General features: G+C 40.1%; 1 protein-coding gene across 4 annotated transcripts in view; it reads left to right on the forward strand.

Annotated features, from left to right (window-relative positions):
• LOC109626217 (rab GTPase-activating protein 1) overlaps positions 1-19312 on the forward strand; it is a 62441-nt gene that overhangs the window by 39774 nt on the left and 3355 nt on the right. For all 4 annotated transcript variants that reach the window (XM_069514055.1, XM_069514056.1, XM_069514058.1 and 1 more), the window contains 12 exons: positions 2495-2608; positions 4482-4556; positions 5058-5183; positions 5359-5502; positions 5865-5906; positions 6102-6230; positions 9308-9400; positions 10809-10919; positions 11263-11367; positions 12198-12281; positions 16026-16097; positions 18097-18297. In XM_069514055.1, coding sequence (XP_069370156.1) covers positions 2495-2608; positions 4482-4556; positions 5058-5183; positions 5359-5502; positions 5865-5906; positions 6102-6230; positions 9308-9400; positions 10809-10919; positions 11263-11367; positions 12198-12281; positions 16026-16097; positions 18097-18297 — 1296 coding nt within the window. The remainder of the gene's footprint in view (positions 1-2494; positions 2609-4481; positions 4557-5057; positions 5184-5358; positions 5503-5864; positions 5907-6101; positions 6231-9307; positions 9401-10808; positions 10920-11262; positions 11368-12197; positions 12282-16025; positions 16098-18096; positions 18298-19312) is intronic.

The raw sequence follows: 19312 nt of genomic DNA on the forward strand, positions 1-19312 counted from the left end.
TTCACTCTCTTCCTCTGTGGAAGTCGGAGCAGTAACCTTGGGAAAAGGAGAAGAGGGGGGGGGGCTTAATGTATAACAGAGGGAGTAAGAAGGTATAATTAGCTACACAGGGAACAAGAGAGATTTACACTGACTTACAGCATGGGGTTGCAGGATGGTACTGCATGTAGGGGATTTAATTAGACGTGCCTTTGAGCAAGGCAATGGATGGTGAAAAACTTGATTGCTTTCTGACTTCCCAGTTCACATTGGAAACATTTTTGGATGAGAGTCTCACATTAACTGGGTCATTTAACATGAATTTATTGTGACGTACCGCTGACTAAAAGCCAACCCATCTTTGCCCCTGCTGACTGTCTCATTATCTACTGATGGTTCGAGAGCAGAGTCTCAGCACCAGGCTACAACTTTAATGGATTTCTGCCTAACAAGTTAAATGGATTCCCCACTTTTGTATTATGTCTTCCAACTTCAGAGTCTCTCTGCCTCCAAATGCCACACTCACGCAGTACTTTATGAGGAACACCATATTAACACTGGGTAAAGCCCTTATTTGTTCTCAGAACAGCCTTGTGGCATTGATTCCACATGATGTTGGAAACACTCCTTTGAAATTCGGCTCCATGTTGACATGCTTGCGTCACATTACTTTGCACATTTGTCAGCTATACAGTCATGCAACGAATCTCCCATTCTGCCACATCCCTAAGGTGTTGCTCTGGATTCAGATCTGGTGCATGAGGGAGGCCACTGAAGTACACTGAGCTCATTGTCATGTTCATGAACCAGATCTTAGGGAGGACTTCTGCTTCGGTGCATCTTCCAAGAAGTAGGAATTACAAGATGGTTGATTGTGATGAGAAGGGGATGAACAGATTCAGCAAAAATACTCGAATAGCTTGTGGCTTTGAAATGATGATTGAGTTGTTATAAGGGGGCCAGAAAAAATCGTATAGAATGTATAATATTGTTGCGAGTGGAAGTGTGAAAACTCCTTTTCCATTTGTCTTATTTGGACTGTTGAAAAAGGCAGTTAGGCTTGATGGATTCAAATTCAACCTCAACAAAAATATTCTGATTCTTCAGACAAAGCAATGTTTTTCCGTTTTTAAGTATCAGATGCTGTTGAGCTTGTGTCCACTGCAGCCTTAGATCTCTGTTCTTGGCTTAAGGGAATGAAACTCAGACTGGTCTCCACCTCAAGGTTCGACATGTTGTCCATTCTAAGATGCTTTTATGCTCACCACAGTTTTAAAGAGAAGTTATCTGATAACTCACACAAATTTGTATTTGACTTCAATAAAGCATTGGATTCTTGTGTGTTATGTTTACACCGTTGTGAGTAAACTCTAGAGATTGCTGTGAAAATCCCTGGAGACCAGCAGTTTCAAAAATACTGCAAAGAGCCCCTCACGCACCAACAATTATTCCACAGTAAAAGTCATTGAAATCACATTTTCCCCCCTTTCTGATGTTTTATGTGAACATTAACCAACGCTCCTGAAATGTATTTGCACGATTTTATGTTGTGCACAGATGCCACATAATTGACAGATTGGATAATTGCATGAATAAGCAGTTTTGCAGATGTTTCCAATAAAGTTCTCAGTGAATGTGTAAGAAGACATCTTTAAATGTGTATCTGATTTGTAATGTAATGGCGGTGGTGTCTTAGAGTAGCATTAGTTATTTAGAAGCTGTTTGTTCCAAACACACTGATCATCAATAATGAAATGAAGTGTGATTAATCTTTGAAAAGCAAAGCCATTTTGGAGTATTTACCGATCTCTCTGTGTTTGTGTGTGTGGCATTTCCACTGTTCAGCTCCCTGTCATCACAGTGGAGGGGTTTCCCACAAAAGTATGTTTGTTCCAGGCTTGTGTAATGCAGTTGGTGTTGTAGTCACACTTCTGTATCCTGATGCTGGCTAATCTCATCTGATCTTGTGTCCTCATTTTTATTTCGTTAAGCTCCGGCAATGTCGGTTTGCTCGAAAAATCCCTGTGATTTTTCCTCTTGTGCCACTTCGAGGTTGATGTTTTGAGTCTTGGGAATGAAATGCAAACATTATTTTTCATAGCATCAGCATGTTAGCATCGCAACTATGAGCATATTAGCCTGTTTACAAAAGTAAAGGAGATAACGCCGTCCGACGATTCCTTTATGGCCCACATCTTGAACACACGATTGTGTAGACAGACTCTCTTGCTGTTGTCTTTTCCAAAATCCTTGTTCATCATGATGTTTTCCATCAAGTTCAAGGAAGATGTGGAGCATAGCATCAATTTCTATGAAAAAAACTGTTCACATGCAGAGAAGAACAAAACCCTGCTTGAGTAGAAAGATTTTCATATGCATACACTTTTTATCAATAGCAAAATTGTAAATGTGTAATATAATAAAAATGTATCTCCCAAATGACTGAATCTGCCTGTGTCAGACTTTCTTCACTTGTTTCACCCATTTTGACTTTTTGTCTCTTTCTCACTGTAAGGAGTCCCCCCAGGACAGTGCCATCACCAGAGACATTAATAGGACATTCCCAGCTCATGACTACTTTAAAGACACTGGAGGAGACGGACAAGACTCGCTCTACAAGATCTGCAAGGTGGGACACTAACACACACACATACGCAAGAGTTTGTCTTTTCCAGTAGGATATTGCACCTCATAAAACTATTGTTGATTCCCATCATGGCTTTAAAATGGCTTATATGTAACTCCACTCCTTCCTTCTGTAGTTCAGTTTGGCCCTGACATGCATTTATAGTTTCATGATTGCTGAGGATCAAACTAGTTTAGGAAGCGACAAATCCTCCGCAGGTGAAATTCAAATCATCAGGAGGAAATAAATAATCACCCGCATGTGAAATTGAATCACATGTTTTGTAATTGCTATGTTAATGATTTGCTTTACAGTAGGTCAGGTAATAAAGTTTGTGGAGCATTAGCTAACACCAAAATGAACTGTTCATTAATTAACTGAGCAGCCACTCTGTTTCTGGGTGGTTCAGTGAGTTCATAACTGTCTCCGGCTGTCGAGGAAGGCAAAATAAGTTTCTAATCGAACACACACACTCACACACAGGCACATACACCAGTCTAGTGTAATTAGTCCTATTGCATAGCTGACTCACACACGCACACACGCACACACACACACACTCTCTCTCTCTCTCTATGGTGTGATGGTGAAGTGCTTGTCATCTCTTTCTCAACATGTGAGTCTAGAGTCAGACATACACATACTTCATCCTATAGTTCCGTGTACCCACATGAATGCAACATGTTCACACCTTCTCTTTCATTTTCATTTCATTCATTATGCATAACTCAGGTGAGGGCATCCATCTCCTCTAAGACAGGCACCTCCTCAGGTGCGTTTGAATAATTGAGTGGGCCCTCCCTTTTCACAGTGTGGATTGATCCACACTTTGTTTGACTTGTACTTATTATTTCGGTTTGTAGCTCAGTAGGCCACACCACCACCAGCACTGCAGCCATTTTTCCAATTCTCTCCCTTCTTCTCTTTTTTTACTCCTCTCTGTTTGTGATCATTTTCCCTTTGTTCCATCCCTACATCCAGTTCTTTACATCATTGAAGCCTTCTTTTACAGTTCAAATGCTTGTTACTGGGCACTTCACCAGAGTATTTAGGAGCAGAGATGACTCTCAGCAGCTTATACAACATAATTCAAGTACTCTATAGTCAAATAAGTGTAATCTGGGTCCAACACTAATCTATTAAACTTCAACCTCCATAAGTATATTTAAGAAAACATCAACTGTCCCCCTTCATGAGAAGAAAAAAATTGAATTCACTACGAAGGCAGTGAAGCACCTGTACAATTTGCATTTCAGGGTTTTTAGGAAAGCTGGACACACTATCAGAACAAAGAGGGGATGCAGCCCTTTCACAACAAGTCATTATTTAGAGTTATATATATATATATATAATATTGACCTGACTTGGTGGGAGTGAGAGCAACAAAACAAAAAATATAAAAGTTGATAAAAACTGAAAATAACCTCAGCAATTATGTGTATTATATTTGTATTTATACATTTAATTAGGTCACCTTATCTACGATCTATGAATCTAGGTGAGAACTAATTCATTGAATGTTGGGACTGTCATGATGATGGATGGACAGTAGCATTTCTTGTGTGTGCCATTTCTCAGCTTCTCTTTCTGTTGAAAGTCATGTTGCACATACAGTGGAGCTTGAACAACTTGTGGAATAAAAATTCAGTATTTATTTATTCACTTCATGTTTATCTGTGGAATCTGATTATATCATAAATACTGTGTAATGTAGCTTTATAAATCTTCATTTTTATCATACCAGTTACAGGCTTGAGTCGTAAGGAGACAGTTACATTTGAACTACCATCCAGGATATAGTTATTAGTTATGTAATCTCATTACCCCTTGAATTCCCTGTAAAACTGATTCTGTTTGTCTTTGTCTTCTCCTTCAGGCTTACTCTGTTTATGATGAGGAGATTGGATACTGCCAGGGACAGTCCTTCTTGGCTGCTGTGCTGCTGCTGCACGTGAGTTCACATATCCGCAGGTTCCCGCAAAGCTTTCAAACAATTTCACCACCAGAGCGGAAATGTTTTGTTTTCATTAGACGTCTATATCTTTTTGAAATTCCAGGGAAGGTTGAGAGTGGAGAACTGGTCTGGCTAGCCTTTCCTGTGTAGTCAGTTTATCAGCTGATTTGGTTTGATGGACTCTTACTGAATAACAGCAGAAAGATGTTAGATGGAAGGTGGTTTCTCTGAGAAACAGACTTTATTAGTTATAAATAATGTTCATGTTCATCGTCCAACCTTTTGCTTTTGAGCACTCTGTAGTCCATGGACATGTCAACACTGCCACCTAGTGGACAAACCATGTACATTTCTTTTTAGTCAAATTGTTTGTGTATAGTGCTATATAAGTAATAAAACTTAAATGTGAATCACATCTTGAAATCTTAGTGAAATTAGAATCAGAGGTTGAATTGACATGAGCTGCTGATCACTAAATCTCTTGTTTCTCTCCCTCAGATGCCAGAGGAACAAGCGTTCAGTGTCCTGGTCAAGATCATGTTCGATTACGGTCTCAGGGATCTTTTCAAGCAGAACTTTGAAGATCTACATTGCAAGTTCTTCCAGCTCGAGAGGCTCATGCAGGTGTGTGTGTGTGTGTGTGTGTGTGTGTGCGTGTGTGCGTGTGCGTGCGTGCATGCATGTGTTTTTCTGATTGTAGGTCGTAGCAGCAGACCCTCCTTAATTTACCTCTCTCAACATCAATCCCTCTACCTCTTTCTCTCTCTCCTGCTGCCTCTTTTCTTTCTTTCTCTAACAGGAATATATACCAGACCTTTACAACCATTTCCTGAACGTGGGTCTGGAGGCTCATATGTACGCCTCTCAGTGGTTCCTCACCCTCTTCACAGCCAAGTTCCCCCTTTACATGGTCTTCCATATCATCGACCTGCTACTGTGTGAGGTCGGTAATAAAAAAAAAAAACACAAACAGAACACAAATTAAATTTGTTAAATTAAATTAATTTACAAATTATATGATACATTTCAACCAATGATTTTATTGTTTATCTGAGCTGCAGCCTACCAGCACCGCCAAAAGCACTAAAATTACTAATTTGATTGTTTATGCAGTTTAGATATTTCAGCTTTTATGTTTCATGAATTTGCAAAAGTGTCTTTGTGACTACTGTCTGTCCATTGGTGTCAGAAATATCCCAAAGTAAGTCAGTACGTTTTGTGTACACACTCCTGTGTATACAGACACCTAAAATATTATTTTTCTTTTACACATTAACATACATATTCTTTATTCTTTTCCCTCAGGGCATCAGTGTGATCTTCAATGTAGCCTTGTCGCTTTTGAAGGTAAGCTGTCCTACTCAAAACTGAATGCACACACACACACACACACACACACACACACACACACACACACACACACACCAATACTGAAAACCAGAGCATCTGGTAGAAGCAGATCACTTACCATAACAGTTGAGGAGGAGAAAAAAAAGATCTGCTGCTCTGATAAACATGCATCTCATTCTTTTTTTTTCTCAGACATCAAAAGATGACCTGATCCAGACAGACTTTGAGGGTGCACTCAAATTCTTTCGCGTCCCAGTGCCCAAGAGGTACCGCTCTGAGGAAAACGCAAAGAAGCTGATGGAACTGGCATGTAGCATGAAGGTGAGTGTGAAAAAGGAGAGAATAGAGTCTCAGAACATGTCACCCTCACATGCATCATATAAACAGAGACATCAGGTTTAACTTTATATTAACTTCATTATAAACTTAAATGTGCTTAACTTAAAAATCTCTAACAGGACACTCAATTCAAACCTACTCAACATGTCTACTTAAATACCAGTAGGGGCCACTGTTGAACTTTAAGACAGACTAAATAGATGCTACTCTCACACACACACAAACAAGGACCCACAAACACACACTTACACACACCTGTGTCCTGGCCTGTTTTGAACATTCTGGCCTAGTTTAGAGGGCCTGACTTTGAAGGTAACTTTGGGTAGAGATATTTATGAGAACTGTAAAGGAGCCTACATGGAGAGAGATTTTAGCTTTTTGGTCCCCAGTGAAACAGGTAGATGCACAACAAGCTCATCCAGCAAAGGAAAATCCAGTGGAAGTAAAACCAAGCCAAGAGGAGTAGCTGTGCTGCCTTGAAGAAGTTTTATTTCTAATTTTAAAAGCATCAGTTCATGAGTTTGAGCTGAAGGAGCCTCTCTAATTGGAGGCAAATGCTAAACCCTAATCCTCTTTTGAAGAATTATATACTATATGCTACCTTTGCTTCGTTTGACATGTCTATGATTTATTTAGCTATTAAGTTAAATCTTGGTTTTATTTTAGGGGTTCTCTGCACCCGTTCGAATAAAAAACTTTCATGTTGTTACCAAGAGAGCAAATTGAAGAAGTTATTTGCAGAGCATTATTTGGCAAGAGAAATTATCTCAAAGAAGCCAGTTGACCTTGGTGACTTCAGTTCAGTCGGAGCTGGAAATTAAATCTGAGTGAAGGTTGACTAATCCGAAGCTTGGATGTCTTGGATTTGCTGACCTCTGAGTACTGGTGACCTCACTGACTGACGATACTGATTGGATCACAAATCTTTACAGGACCAGGCTGAGGGTGGATGCATGTACATTTTGATGCTGAAAAAAGCACGGAGAGAGATATTGGCTGCATTATTTATAGAGTTCATTTTTATAGGAGAGGTTAAGGTCACACATCATAGTCCTTGACCCTTAAAGTGTTGACTTTTTCCTCCCCTGCATCATTATCCTTACGCTGGAAGCAGAGAGTGCACAATCAGGATTGTAGACCTCCTGTCTCCAATAGAGGAAAGAAACAGTGGTTGTGAGGTTAAAGTATCAGTAAAGCTACATGCTGCTTTAACCCATGAGAAGAGATGCATCTATTTCACACCATATAACCGTCACTGCCCACATGCTTCAATGCGTCGTTCACACTGACATGGTTGTTAAGCATCGATCCACTAAAGGGCAGCACAGAGTCAACAGTTTGTGTCAACAGCAAACATGCTGCATATTGATGGCTGTAGTTTCTCATTTGTGGTGGTGCTGCTCCGTCCCATCTGTTCGGTCCGTATCTGTAAGCTTTATATTAAATCAGAATACAGACAGAAGGCTCCACCCACTTCTGTATATGTATCTGAAGTTGAGCATAAATGAGCCTGGACGTGGCATCTATTTTTAACTCTAGTAGTAGTGTTCAGTCTGCATGTGTGAGTTCAAGTGGTAGGTGGAAAACTCCTATCCACCATTTACTTTGTAATTGTGGTTGAAGGTCATTAGATTTTTGGTGAATATGAGACAAAACACTTATAAACGACAGTCAGGTCACATAATTTATTCAGGAGACAATCTTGAGGTCGAACCAGGATCATTTATTTTGTCTCAGTGTGTAGTTGTCACACCTTTTGGCTTTTAAAGCTGATGGATGCAAATTGTCTGAGGGAGTTAAATAAAAATCATGAACGGCTGCAGCTTTGTGCTTATTTTCCGTCTCTTTAAGGCCACCCCATAGTGCTCTGACTTTCGACAGTATTTATAGGATTATATGGTGAACAGCTACACACAGTATCAGCTTGACCATGAAAAAAATGGAAGAGTCCTGCCCTGATTGACCTCTTTCTTGTGTCTGTCTTCCATTTATAGAGCAGAGTTAATACACTTAAGAGACCACACACACACACACACACACACACACACACAAGCACTTACAGCACGACAACATGTGGGCCATGCAGTCTGAGTTCTGCCAACGTCAGTAAGTGATGAGTGCTGGGAGCATTTAGATCATCAAACCTGAGATTGTAACACATACAGGCAGACATGCACGCAACACAGCTTCGATGCTGCAGCTGTTACTAGACACAGTCACAGTCACAGAAAGGGCAGACATGTCTTAGCAGACAGTGGTGGTTTTTTCTTTCATACAGAAAATCAGCCTCATACTGTTCATTGTATAGTAGCTGTCTTTTAAAAAGCCAATCTAAGGCAGTGGCTGGGCAGTGAAAGGCCCGTTGATGAAGCTGCTTAACTGCAGTGTGTGTGCGTGTGTGTGTGTGTGTGCGAGCAAAGTGCAGCTGTAGGCATGAATGTAACGAGTGTTTTTAAATGGGAGACTGATTGATTGGAGGTGAACCAGTGGACGTAAACTCTCTGAACTTTATGTTCATTTTTCTTATCCTGAGATTCTTTAAATCTTCATTTTCGTCTGTTCCGTCTCATGAAAATCATCGTGAACACGTCCACTTGATCATTGCACAGAGTTTCCTGCTGTATTCTAACATGGATCACCTGGATGTTTTCCAAAGCATTTTACTCGGGGGGGCTTGCACGAAAAGTTCTATTTCAAAATGCTTAAATTCTCTATTTCTGGATATTGTAGCTCTACATCTTCAACGCAAAACCAAGTTGTTTGGTTACATGAGTAACTTTGGATTGTGTGGACAGAGAAATCTCATTGAATCATCTTGTCAAACAGAATTCACATCGGAAATCTCTGCATATGTAAAAATGACATCTCATTCCAATGCTGGACTAAAGAACGCTGCAGTCCAGCAAACAGTATGAATCCTGTGTCTTTGTTTACTAAAGATTATTATGAGTCCTCTGGCAGCCAGAGACTGGTTTTTATTCCCATTCTTGCTCATTTGTATGTTTGTGCTTGCTCTCGGTACGTGTGATTCAGATTTTTCTCCTCTCTCCCCCCAACAGATCAGCCAGAAGAAGCTGAAGAAATTTGAGAAGGAGTATCACACCATCAGGGAGCAGCAGGAGCAGCAGGAGGCCCCTATTGAGAGATACGAGGTGGATATAATCATGGGCCTTTATGTACATGCACATTAACCATTAACAATTTGGAATTCTGCGAGATATTAAATTCCATCTTGTCAAGTTGTTGGAATATGTACCTGGTTCTTGTGAAAAGAGCAGGAACCTTTGCATCCACACTTGTTGCACTTAAAGAAAACAAGCAAGTTTGCAGAGAGATAAATCCAAAGTCTTCAAAGTCGTCTGTGATCTCACAACTCTTTCACAAGGATAATGCTACTATTAATCAGATAGTATTGTTGTAATCTAAATAAGGATGCATCATTACAGGGTTCAGTTTTCTTCTGTATTACATTGATTTTTCAATTAAGATAAATGTGTTAACACAACAACAACAACATTCAGAGTAAACCTACTTTATTTACCGTAGACTTTGAGAGTCCCTGTTCTAGAAGACAAACTACGTAGCACAGAAAAAGCCATTAATTGTACAATGTCATAGATCATCTCAAGGGTAACGGCTTGGTTGTATACAGTCCGACATCATCAGTCACTGTGACTCAACTTCTTCTGTGTTTGCTCTTGAAAATGCCTTCAGTGTGCAAAAACTGTTATTATATTTTTATACGTTCAAGCTTTACACCAAAACATCATTGCTTCAGCCAGTCTGTTCAGTCTTCATCATTAGCATATGAAGACATTTCACATTCTGCTTTACTGAATGAATCTGAATTCTGTTCTCCCTCAGTTTACATCACTCAGTTATATTGATGCTGCTTTATTCCCGTTTTCATACAGTTTCAAACTGATAACAGAATGAGTGGTTCAACACACACATAGATAAGCAGGAAATTTGTCTGTAGTAAATTGACAGCATTTATATCATGCTTTTCTAGTCAGTGGAAGGGCTTTACAGTACAGGCCACATTCATATGGTTTAACAATGTGCTGCACTTCTTCTAACACACATTGAAATTTAATGCACAGCTAGTGCTTGAAAATAGGAACATTTGAAGATTTCTTAATTTAACTCTTATTCTTGTCACCCTGGAAAAACAAATACGTGTGTATTTCAGTGATCTGTTCATAAAATTGTTTGTTTCTGTTATATAATTATATACAAACAGGTTGTGCTCAGTTAAACATTACCGTCAGCTCTTACTGTGTAATTATGCTCTCACCTGATCACAGTTAACTATTACTGTCACACAGTTTCACTCTGGATAATGTTGCCAGGAAGAGATTCTTTCACATTCATGATTTACTCCTTTCCTTGCTCTGCTCTCTCTTAACTGTCCTTCCTCTTTCACGTCCCTTCACTTCTCTCTGTACATATGATGCAACTGTTCTTCTCCACTCTTTCACCATTGTTTATTAATTCATTTTATCTTGTCTGTCTCTCCTCTGCCGCCTTTTCTTCCTCCCTCTCTTTCCTTGTATCCAGAGGGAGAACCGTCGTCTGCAAGAGGCGAACATGCGTCTGGAGCAGGAGAACGACGACCTGGCACACGAACTCGTCAGCAGCAAGATAGCTCTGCGTAAAGACCTTGACAACGTAAGCAAAAGATAAAGAATGTGCTTGTGTAATTTTGCGTGTACCACAAACGTGACTGTAGGAGAACTAGCAGGCAAGTCATGTGGTTCATGAGGCAACAATTTAGCAAGAACTGAAACGATGTGAGGGAGAGTAAAATTATAAATAAGTTTGTGTAACAGGAACACGCACGTGGAGCAACAACTTTATTTAAACTGAAACTTGAATTACGCTCTGAGAATTATGTGTTTGTGTGTTTCATACTTTCACTAAGCTTGAAAAGAGAGAGAGTGCTTGAGATGAAAGTAGGGCAACTCTAACTTTCAGTGACCTCATCATCATTGGGTTATTTTGTGTGTGACAGGCCGAGGAAAAGGCAGACGCCCTGAACAAAGAGTTGCTGCTGACCAAACAGAAACTCGTGGACTCTGAGGACGAGAAGAGACGACTGGAGGAAGAGTCTGCACAGGTCAGAGCTAATGAGGGAAACCTCTTCCTGTTTCCAGCTCATGTGTTTCACTTGAAAGCATTACAGGGTCCCAGATGGAAGAGAAACACTAGTAGTGTCAACACTAATGCAGCTATCTACCAATGAGAAGAAGAACAGTCTCTCTCGTGGTCAGGGTCTGTTGTCTGCAGGTTTTCATTCCAACCAAATCTAAACCAAACATGAATTAAACGCACAAACATCTGTTTGTCCCTTTGTTTGTGTATTTGCATCTGTCAGTTTCTCTGTACTCATCTCTATATCCTCTGTGTCCATCTTACACCACTTTATTTTTTAACACGTCCATGTCATTTCTACCGTGTCAGAAATCAATATAATATTCTTATCTCTGTCAGTGTGGTATAATTGGTGGGAAATACTTTATTCCAAACACGTTCAGGGCTTCCTCTATCATTCTGTTATTTCTGTAAGGACTCTCCACAGTCAAACCTCCAAAGTCGGAGGTTGTCAGTTCATCTTTGATGTTGATTTTCTTGAGTTCAGTAAAGAATCCCCTACAGGCCGAGTCCGACCTGCTGCCCTCTGTTCCTGTGTGTGTTTAGTGTTGTCCTCCAAATGCCTCCTGTCTTCTCCAGTGTGTAGGTGTAGCTGTGAGTGATGTATGTGCCTGCATGGAGGTTGTGTAGAGGGCGTGACTTTGCCCTCAGCTTCACGTCGGCCAATACCTTTCTGTAGCCTCTTTACATTTCATGGCAGTCACACGGTCTCTGGGGCATCCAACTCCACGCCTGTCCTTTCTTTCTACCATGCTAACACTGTGTGTGTGTGTGTGTTTGTTTTTGTGTCCACAGCTGAAGGAGATGTGCCGACGAGAGCTCGATAAGTCTGAATCAGAGATTAAGAAGAATGGCTCCATCATTGGAGAATATAAGCAGGTATGTAATGTGTCTGAAACTTGTGCTTTCAAATTTTAATGTGTACAGAAATCACTGTAAAATGTTCCTTCCATTTCTAAAAAGAAACACAAAAATGGAAAATTGCACTGTTTGCACATCCTGCAGAGTGTGAGAGGTCCACCAAATACAACTACTGAACACTAATCAAGTTTACTGAATGGTATCCAAACTCTATCTCTTTTAATCCTGGACTCTTGAACAGTCTTAAGACCTTTAATGTTTCAAACTACATGCTGGTCCATTATGGAGCTAAAAGGTCTTAAATATAGTGAGGACCCAGGCCATTAAGAACCTTCTGTGTAAAGTGACAAAAAATGGCTGGAGATGGGTCACACCTCTTAGCTCTGTACAGAAAAAGTGAACGAGGCACAAAAGAGTTTTAGAATTTGTTCTTATCAGAGGCTGATGTTAAATTTCATAAGTAGCTTTTAAATCTAAAGTAGCTGTAGAGAAAGCTGCTCATTGATCTGGAAGAAGCACGGAACAGAGGAGCTTTGCTAATTAAAGATGCAAGTGAATGTAAAACAGAATAAATTGGAAGTTGTCTCTTGTAATTGGTGAACAGATGCAAGGTTTTAGTGATATTTAAGGTTTGCACGATTTAAAGGCTGAAAAATCAATAACTAATAATGTTTAACAAGACTGAATGATAAAAGAGAACTTAAGCAGAAGCAGCAGCAGCAGCAAATTTATGAGCTGAAGCTTTACTACTTATTAAGCTAATTTATATTTCAGAGCACAGGATAAATACAAGTTCAGACAGTCATTAGGATACTTCCTCACTCTGGAATCACCAACCCAACAGTGAACACCTCTGACATTTCATCAGACTTATGCTTTTATCATATTTCTGTCACTGTGAATTTTAGTTTTGTTCTGTTCCTTCGAATGTGCTTTTGTCTATTTTGGTTTGTTTTATATCTCAACCTGAACTCTGGAAGTTTGAGAAGTGAGTTTTCAGCACCTCTCCTTCTCTCGTCTTTCCTTATTTGGCTTGTCCTTTCACAACTAAAGCTCTGATCAGCCAGTACTGTTGGTAAGATAAATATTAAAAAAATAATATGAAAGCCTTTTGTTTTAATTCAGTCATCTTGTTTGTGGAGCAGAAATGTCTAATTTTACAAACTGTCCCCAAGCTGAACCCAGAGCCTTTGATTTGAGAGCTCCTGTGTTTGCTTTTTTCAGTTCCTGTCGCCGAATTCCTCATACGGTGGTTTTCATCCTTTTAGATCTCATCCTGTCACAAAGTGCTTAAATATAAACCCATCCACATCGAGTACTTTTATCATCAGCAGAGACATTATGCAACTATCCAGCTCCTATTGCTGCTTGTGCGGGCAGACAGAAATAGCAGGAGGACTAATTTAGAGACAGACCTGAACTTCACCTTTATCTAAAAATGTTGGCGGCAGATCGCAATTGACAGCAGATGTGAAAACTGGTGACAGGAGCCATCATGGTGGAGAGGGGGTTTTGATGGATGTGTGTTTGTGTGTCTATTACGGTTGAAAGCAGCCTTCAGATTGCTCGCAAGTAGCTGAGAGCTGTGCTGAGCAAAGCGAAGTGTGAAAATGGGGCTCCTTCAAAAATAGTTCTCCTTTTTGTGAGGGAGGAAGATGGTGATAGATGGAACAGAAGTCTGTGCAGGAGAGAGCAGAGGGAGGATAGTAGCATTCAGTCCTCTGGGATTGACAAGTTGGAGCATTCCCCCGAAATAGCCTGCGATGATTTGAGCCCAGATAACTCGAATTATTCTTCAAATGGCATTTTCCAATTTTGGTGCCTGTTAATGCCAAGTTTCTTTTTTTTTTTTGGGATAAGAGCCAAAGAACATTTGTGTGCTAATTGCCCCTCCAGCCCACACAGACAGAGAAAACTGTGTCAACTGGTGCATTGTAATCTCTGTTGTAGGAGCAGCCTGTCTAGATACAGTCAGGTCCACTGGGCGATTGCCAGGTAGCAGCATCATGTGCCAGGTCTTACATCTCTAAGGTCCATTTAGCATTACATATTTATTTCATGGGGTTTTAAACTATTTTGACCCTGGACTGAAGTATTTAGCATTGTATTCTACTTCTCTGCTTCTATTTCTAACCTTTAAAAACAATGTTTGAAATGTGATACATTTTTTAAATTGCATGTGCGTCCAATAGGCCCATCATATGCACTGCAATATATACATTGACCAACAAAACAGAAGTTGCCCCAGGCATTAATGTTCGAGTGGCACTGAATGAATTATTGAGTAGAATTTTTTTAAAATTAAATAAGAGCTGAAATTGTTTATTGGGGAAAAGATAGAAAAACAACAAATGGCCCATAGCTCTTAACTGGAACTCGAAACTAGCACAAAATGAGGGTATTATTAGTGTGGCACACAACAGTGGTGGAGAGCAAAATGCCTCTAATTCATGTGGGGACACGATTGAAGACAGATTGGTCTCTGCACATGAGGCTGAGCAGCTCAGGTTAAAGTAAAAAGATGAACTGAATGTTGTGGAGAAGCATGAGGTAAAATATCGGGGGAATCAGGGAAGTAAAAGAGCAGGGGACAGCTGCAACATCAAGAGGGATAAGAGATTGGTAGTGATGAAGGGAAGGTAGAGAGATGGGTACATTAAAAGCATTTGAGAGGAAAACAGGGGGAGAAAGATGAAAGACCTGTAGGAGGAGGATGATGCATATCTGCTTGGCTAAAGATACACAGAGGGATGTATATGTTGATCTCTAAAGGAGGAGGATGAAGGGATGTACAGTATATGCACCAGAGAGCAGATCGAAAGATGGAGTGACCCACAGCACCCATTAGGATGAATCATGTCACGTTGATCTGCATCTGTAAAGTAGAGCTGCATGTGTGAATGTGGCTGTGTGTTACAGGTAAAGAGGTCAATGTGCAAACTAGCAATACTTTATTTATATAGCACATTTCATTCCAGGTGAAAGCATAAAGCACAGTGCAAAGTGTGAGTTATCTTAGAAGCTGCAGTCGCAAAATTATATGGAAGGTGTGACGATAAAAGATTTGATATGTAAACTAACTATTTGGGCCACTTAAGGAAATAAAGTCGTAATATTACAAGAAAGAACTCCTTATTATAGTATTCCGAGAATAAAGTCAAAATATTACAAATCTTTTACGAAATACATATTTTTTTCTTCGATATGGCCCTAGTGCTCCGACGCATTGAGCACAATGGAAACAATTATGTGATACATGTGGATGAAAGTCATAACAGAGTAATATGAATGAACCTCAGTACTGACACATGCTCATACTGGGAGCTCTGCTGCACAAACAGGACTTGACATGATGATGTTACTAATTGACTTACAGTTAAGAGGATGAAGTCTCCTCCAGAAAGACTGATTTACTTCCAGCCACATGCAGTCGGGAATGGAAAATACCAGGAAGTGCAGAGTGTTAAGTCCAGTCGCTATAAACAGAAATCATAACAGACTCTAAAAGAGCAGTATAAGTTACACAATACAAAAATCTGGTGTTAGTTGCAAAGGCATGAGTTTTATCTAAATGGATTATTCTGCACAGTGGCCACACACGCCCAGACATAGTCTTGGTTTTGGCCTGATGTTGTCTTTAGTAAACTGAATGTGTCTAGACGTAATGGACATATTTATTGATTGATGAATCCAAGTTTAGGTGAATTGTTGAAAACATGTGTTACTGAACCGATCCCTCCACTGCCTCTGTGGTTCTTATAGATCTGCTCCCAGCTGAGTGAAAGACTGGAGAAACAACAGACAGCCACCCGAGGAGAGCTGGAGAAAATCCGGGTGAGTTTGAGTGCTAATTTGAACATTTTGACGTTTTCATGAAGTCGCTGCAATAAAGACGGTTTGTTTGAAGACATTATTTGTTAAGGTTTGATATTTGGCTGTCTTGAATTCAACACGTTTTTTGCTTGTCACGTACCTTAAAGTTGATCTATAACTGTAATTGTTTTCAGAGATTATAACTGGACATATCAGTGGGTTTCAGAAAACCTGGTTGCTACTTTCATATCAGACTGGCAAGATCCAGCTGTAATCTCCATGTCAAATCACAGAAGCTGAAATGTTCAGAAAGGTTTTGTTTTCTTTTGGGCGGAAGAAAGAGGAGGTGGGCACAGGATCCAGGGCCAGATGTCTGACTTCCAGCACTTGGCTCATGTACTGTTTGTGTCGACTGTAGCTGGGAGAAAGGCCATTTTGGCAGAAAGCTCCATCAGCTCTGCCCAAAGACAGACAACAACTTTATCACACCAAGGACACGTCCTGCAGAGGATGTAGCAGGGCTAGTGTGTGTGTGTGTGTGTGTGTGTGTGTCTGTGTCTGTCTGTCTGTGTGTGTGTGTGTGTGTGTGTGTGTGTGTGTGTGTGTGTTTGGTGGAGATAAATGTTTGCAAGGTTATGTTTTTTATTTCGTACCTGTAATGATGCAGCAAAGACAATAAGTCTGTCAGCAGTAGCAATTAGAATTGATTCAGGGGGACATGTTTTTTTAATTTGGTTGTAAGTTACAATTGTGTTTGTTTGACATCTTTTAATAATATACTGACATTCTGATTCACTAAAGCAAATTTATCTCAGATACTTAACTTCTGCTGTAAAAACAGGACGTATAATTTCAATCACCTTTAAACTCCGATGACAGTTTAATCCAAATGAAATGTTATATTGTTATGGAATATTCATTTAAAGGTTCAGTGTGTAGAATTTAGTGACATCTAGAGGTGAAGTTGCATGTTGCAGCTGAATACTCATCTCACCCTCTCCTTCCCAACATGAATAAAAACCTGTGTGTGTGTGTGTGTGTGTGTGTGTGTGTGTGTCACGCACTAACATCTATTTACAGTATTTTCTTCAGGACTGATTCAGCCCTAACAGTCCTGCCATTGTTAAGTTTAGTGGCCTTGAGCAAGTGACGCAAGAACATTCCGACTTTCTATATATGTGTTTGTGCTGCAGTAGTTTTAACTTTAAGATTAATCTGCAGTGTATTTTTCCACCTTTTAAACACCTCAACTTTATCCTGTTTAAAGCTCTGGGAAAACATATTCCTGCAGCTGGATAAGTACTCCGATGAAAAACTCTAGTACCTGTATGGCAGCATCATCGTTATAATTCTGTTTACTTTGATTTTCTGTTGCTGCTTGCACAATGCTCTGCACCCAATAATAGCCCCATCACAGCCACCAATAAGAAAGAAAAGTGGACTGCAGACATGAATCAACAGAAGAGGGAGACTATAGCTGGATCATATAGCTCCTCCTAAGCTAAACTTTCTCTTCTTTCCAAGTGTGCATATTCTATTTTCTACATGTGTCAATCTAATGCTCAGTGCAAAAATAGGATTAATCCAAAGAAATCAAGGTGCCTGCTCACTTTTGTCAGATGGATCTTTAAGCTTATATACTTTGTTGTCTTTTTAGGTTGAAGGAGTCTTTCATTTTACTTTACTCTCATTTGAGCATCTCTGTTAGATTCATCTCAAGTCAAGTTTTTCTCCTAACATAAAGAAGCTTGTGATGTAGTGCCAAGCAAAATCCTTATCTGCTATCTTTCTGTCTGCCTTTATCTTTCTTTCTTTTTGGCTTCGTTCCGCATCTCACATCTTTTGTTTGTTATATTTTTTTAATCTCCTCCAGCTTAAAGGGGAAAATACGAAGAAGCATTTTGCTCCAACAAAAAAAGGAGCATGTCAGGTCAGACTGGTACAAAGATGTAATTTATTACCTGATATTTTTCTCTAACCTTTTCCATTCTGTCTCTCTTTCCCTCCTATCCGTCTCTAGTCCAAAGTAGAAGGCTGTGAGAAGTGCAGCAGCCTCTTCAACAAAGAGGGTCGTGTGCGGGCCGCTGTAACCACGGCGCCGGCCGGAGGGACTGAGGAGACCGACGAGGAGAAGGAGGGTTTGAAGAACCAGCTGAGGGAGATGGAGCTGGAGCTCGCTCAGACCAAACTGCAGCTGGTGGAGGCTGAGTGCAAAATCCAGGTATGCCAGCACACAGTTGTGACTGATATGAATGTACACACAGCCTCCTTCAAACTTAAACTGAAGTCTGGACAACAAAAATGTCCGAGTCCATGTGAAAATACAGTGAGTGAGTTGTTTCTAACAGGCAACGTATGTGAAACGGGAACAATACAAGTTTCTCAGGATGAAGAAGAGGTGCCATACAGATGTAGACGAAGAAGTCAGCTTGTAAAGATAAGATGCAAGATATTTGGGTGAAATGGGCTGATTTCCCCTTTAGTTGTAAACACGTCTGACCCGGACAATCTCCTGCTGAGTTCTTCATATGTGGAAAATGACTGGATCTGCTTGTGAGTCATGTTCTGTGTGATCGTAGTAAAATAAAATAACTCGAATCAAGCCATGTCTTCTCCCATCACGACTTCTATGTTCTTCCAGCGGCAGAGCAGTTAATAATCAAACAGACCTGATCAAACACACTCATTAAGCTTAGGGACATTAAGGAAAATCAGTTTCTTAATACTAAGCTACCTGATTTAATATTTCACACTGTAGGCTGTAACCTGCATAGCAATTAAGAAGAGAGGTCTGGAATATGTTTTACTCTTGTGCACAGTAAGAGGTGCCAGACGGGCAGAGGACCCACAAATCACAGAAGAGAATTTACCATTAAGAAGATATGGTCAAAGTGAGACCAGCAGCGGGGAGCTCGACTTCATTTAGTAGCTGAGTGATAACAGGGCTGTGATCAGTGCCTGAAGTTGCATTAAGGTCGAGTCGTATTAGAAAAGATCAGTCTTATTAAAGCAGGAGGCATCAAACACACAGTGGAAACATTTCACAGATATGTAAGTGTCAAGAGTCGCTGTCATAAAACTGTGATTTACAGTCAGTTTGGAAATAAACTGTGGTGAAGGAAAACTGAGCCACACTAGACGACTGTGAACCACCTATGATGAAAGTTTTTGACTGACAGCAACAAGGAGCTTTGTGAGGAATTTACTGGGAATTATGTCAAAGAGGAAAGATGAGC

Source organism: Paralichthys olivaceus, chromosome 18, assembly GCF_024713975.1.
Source record: "Paralichthys olivaceus isolate ysfri-2021 chromosome 18, ASM2471397v2, whole genome shotgun sequence".
In the NCBI taxonomy this organism is placed as follows: Eukaryota; Metazoa; Chordata; class Actinopteri; order Pleuronectiformes; family Paralichthyidae; genus Paralichthys; species Paralichthys olivaceus.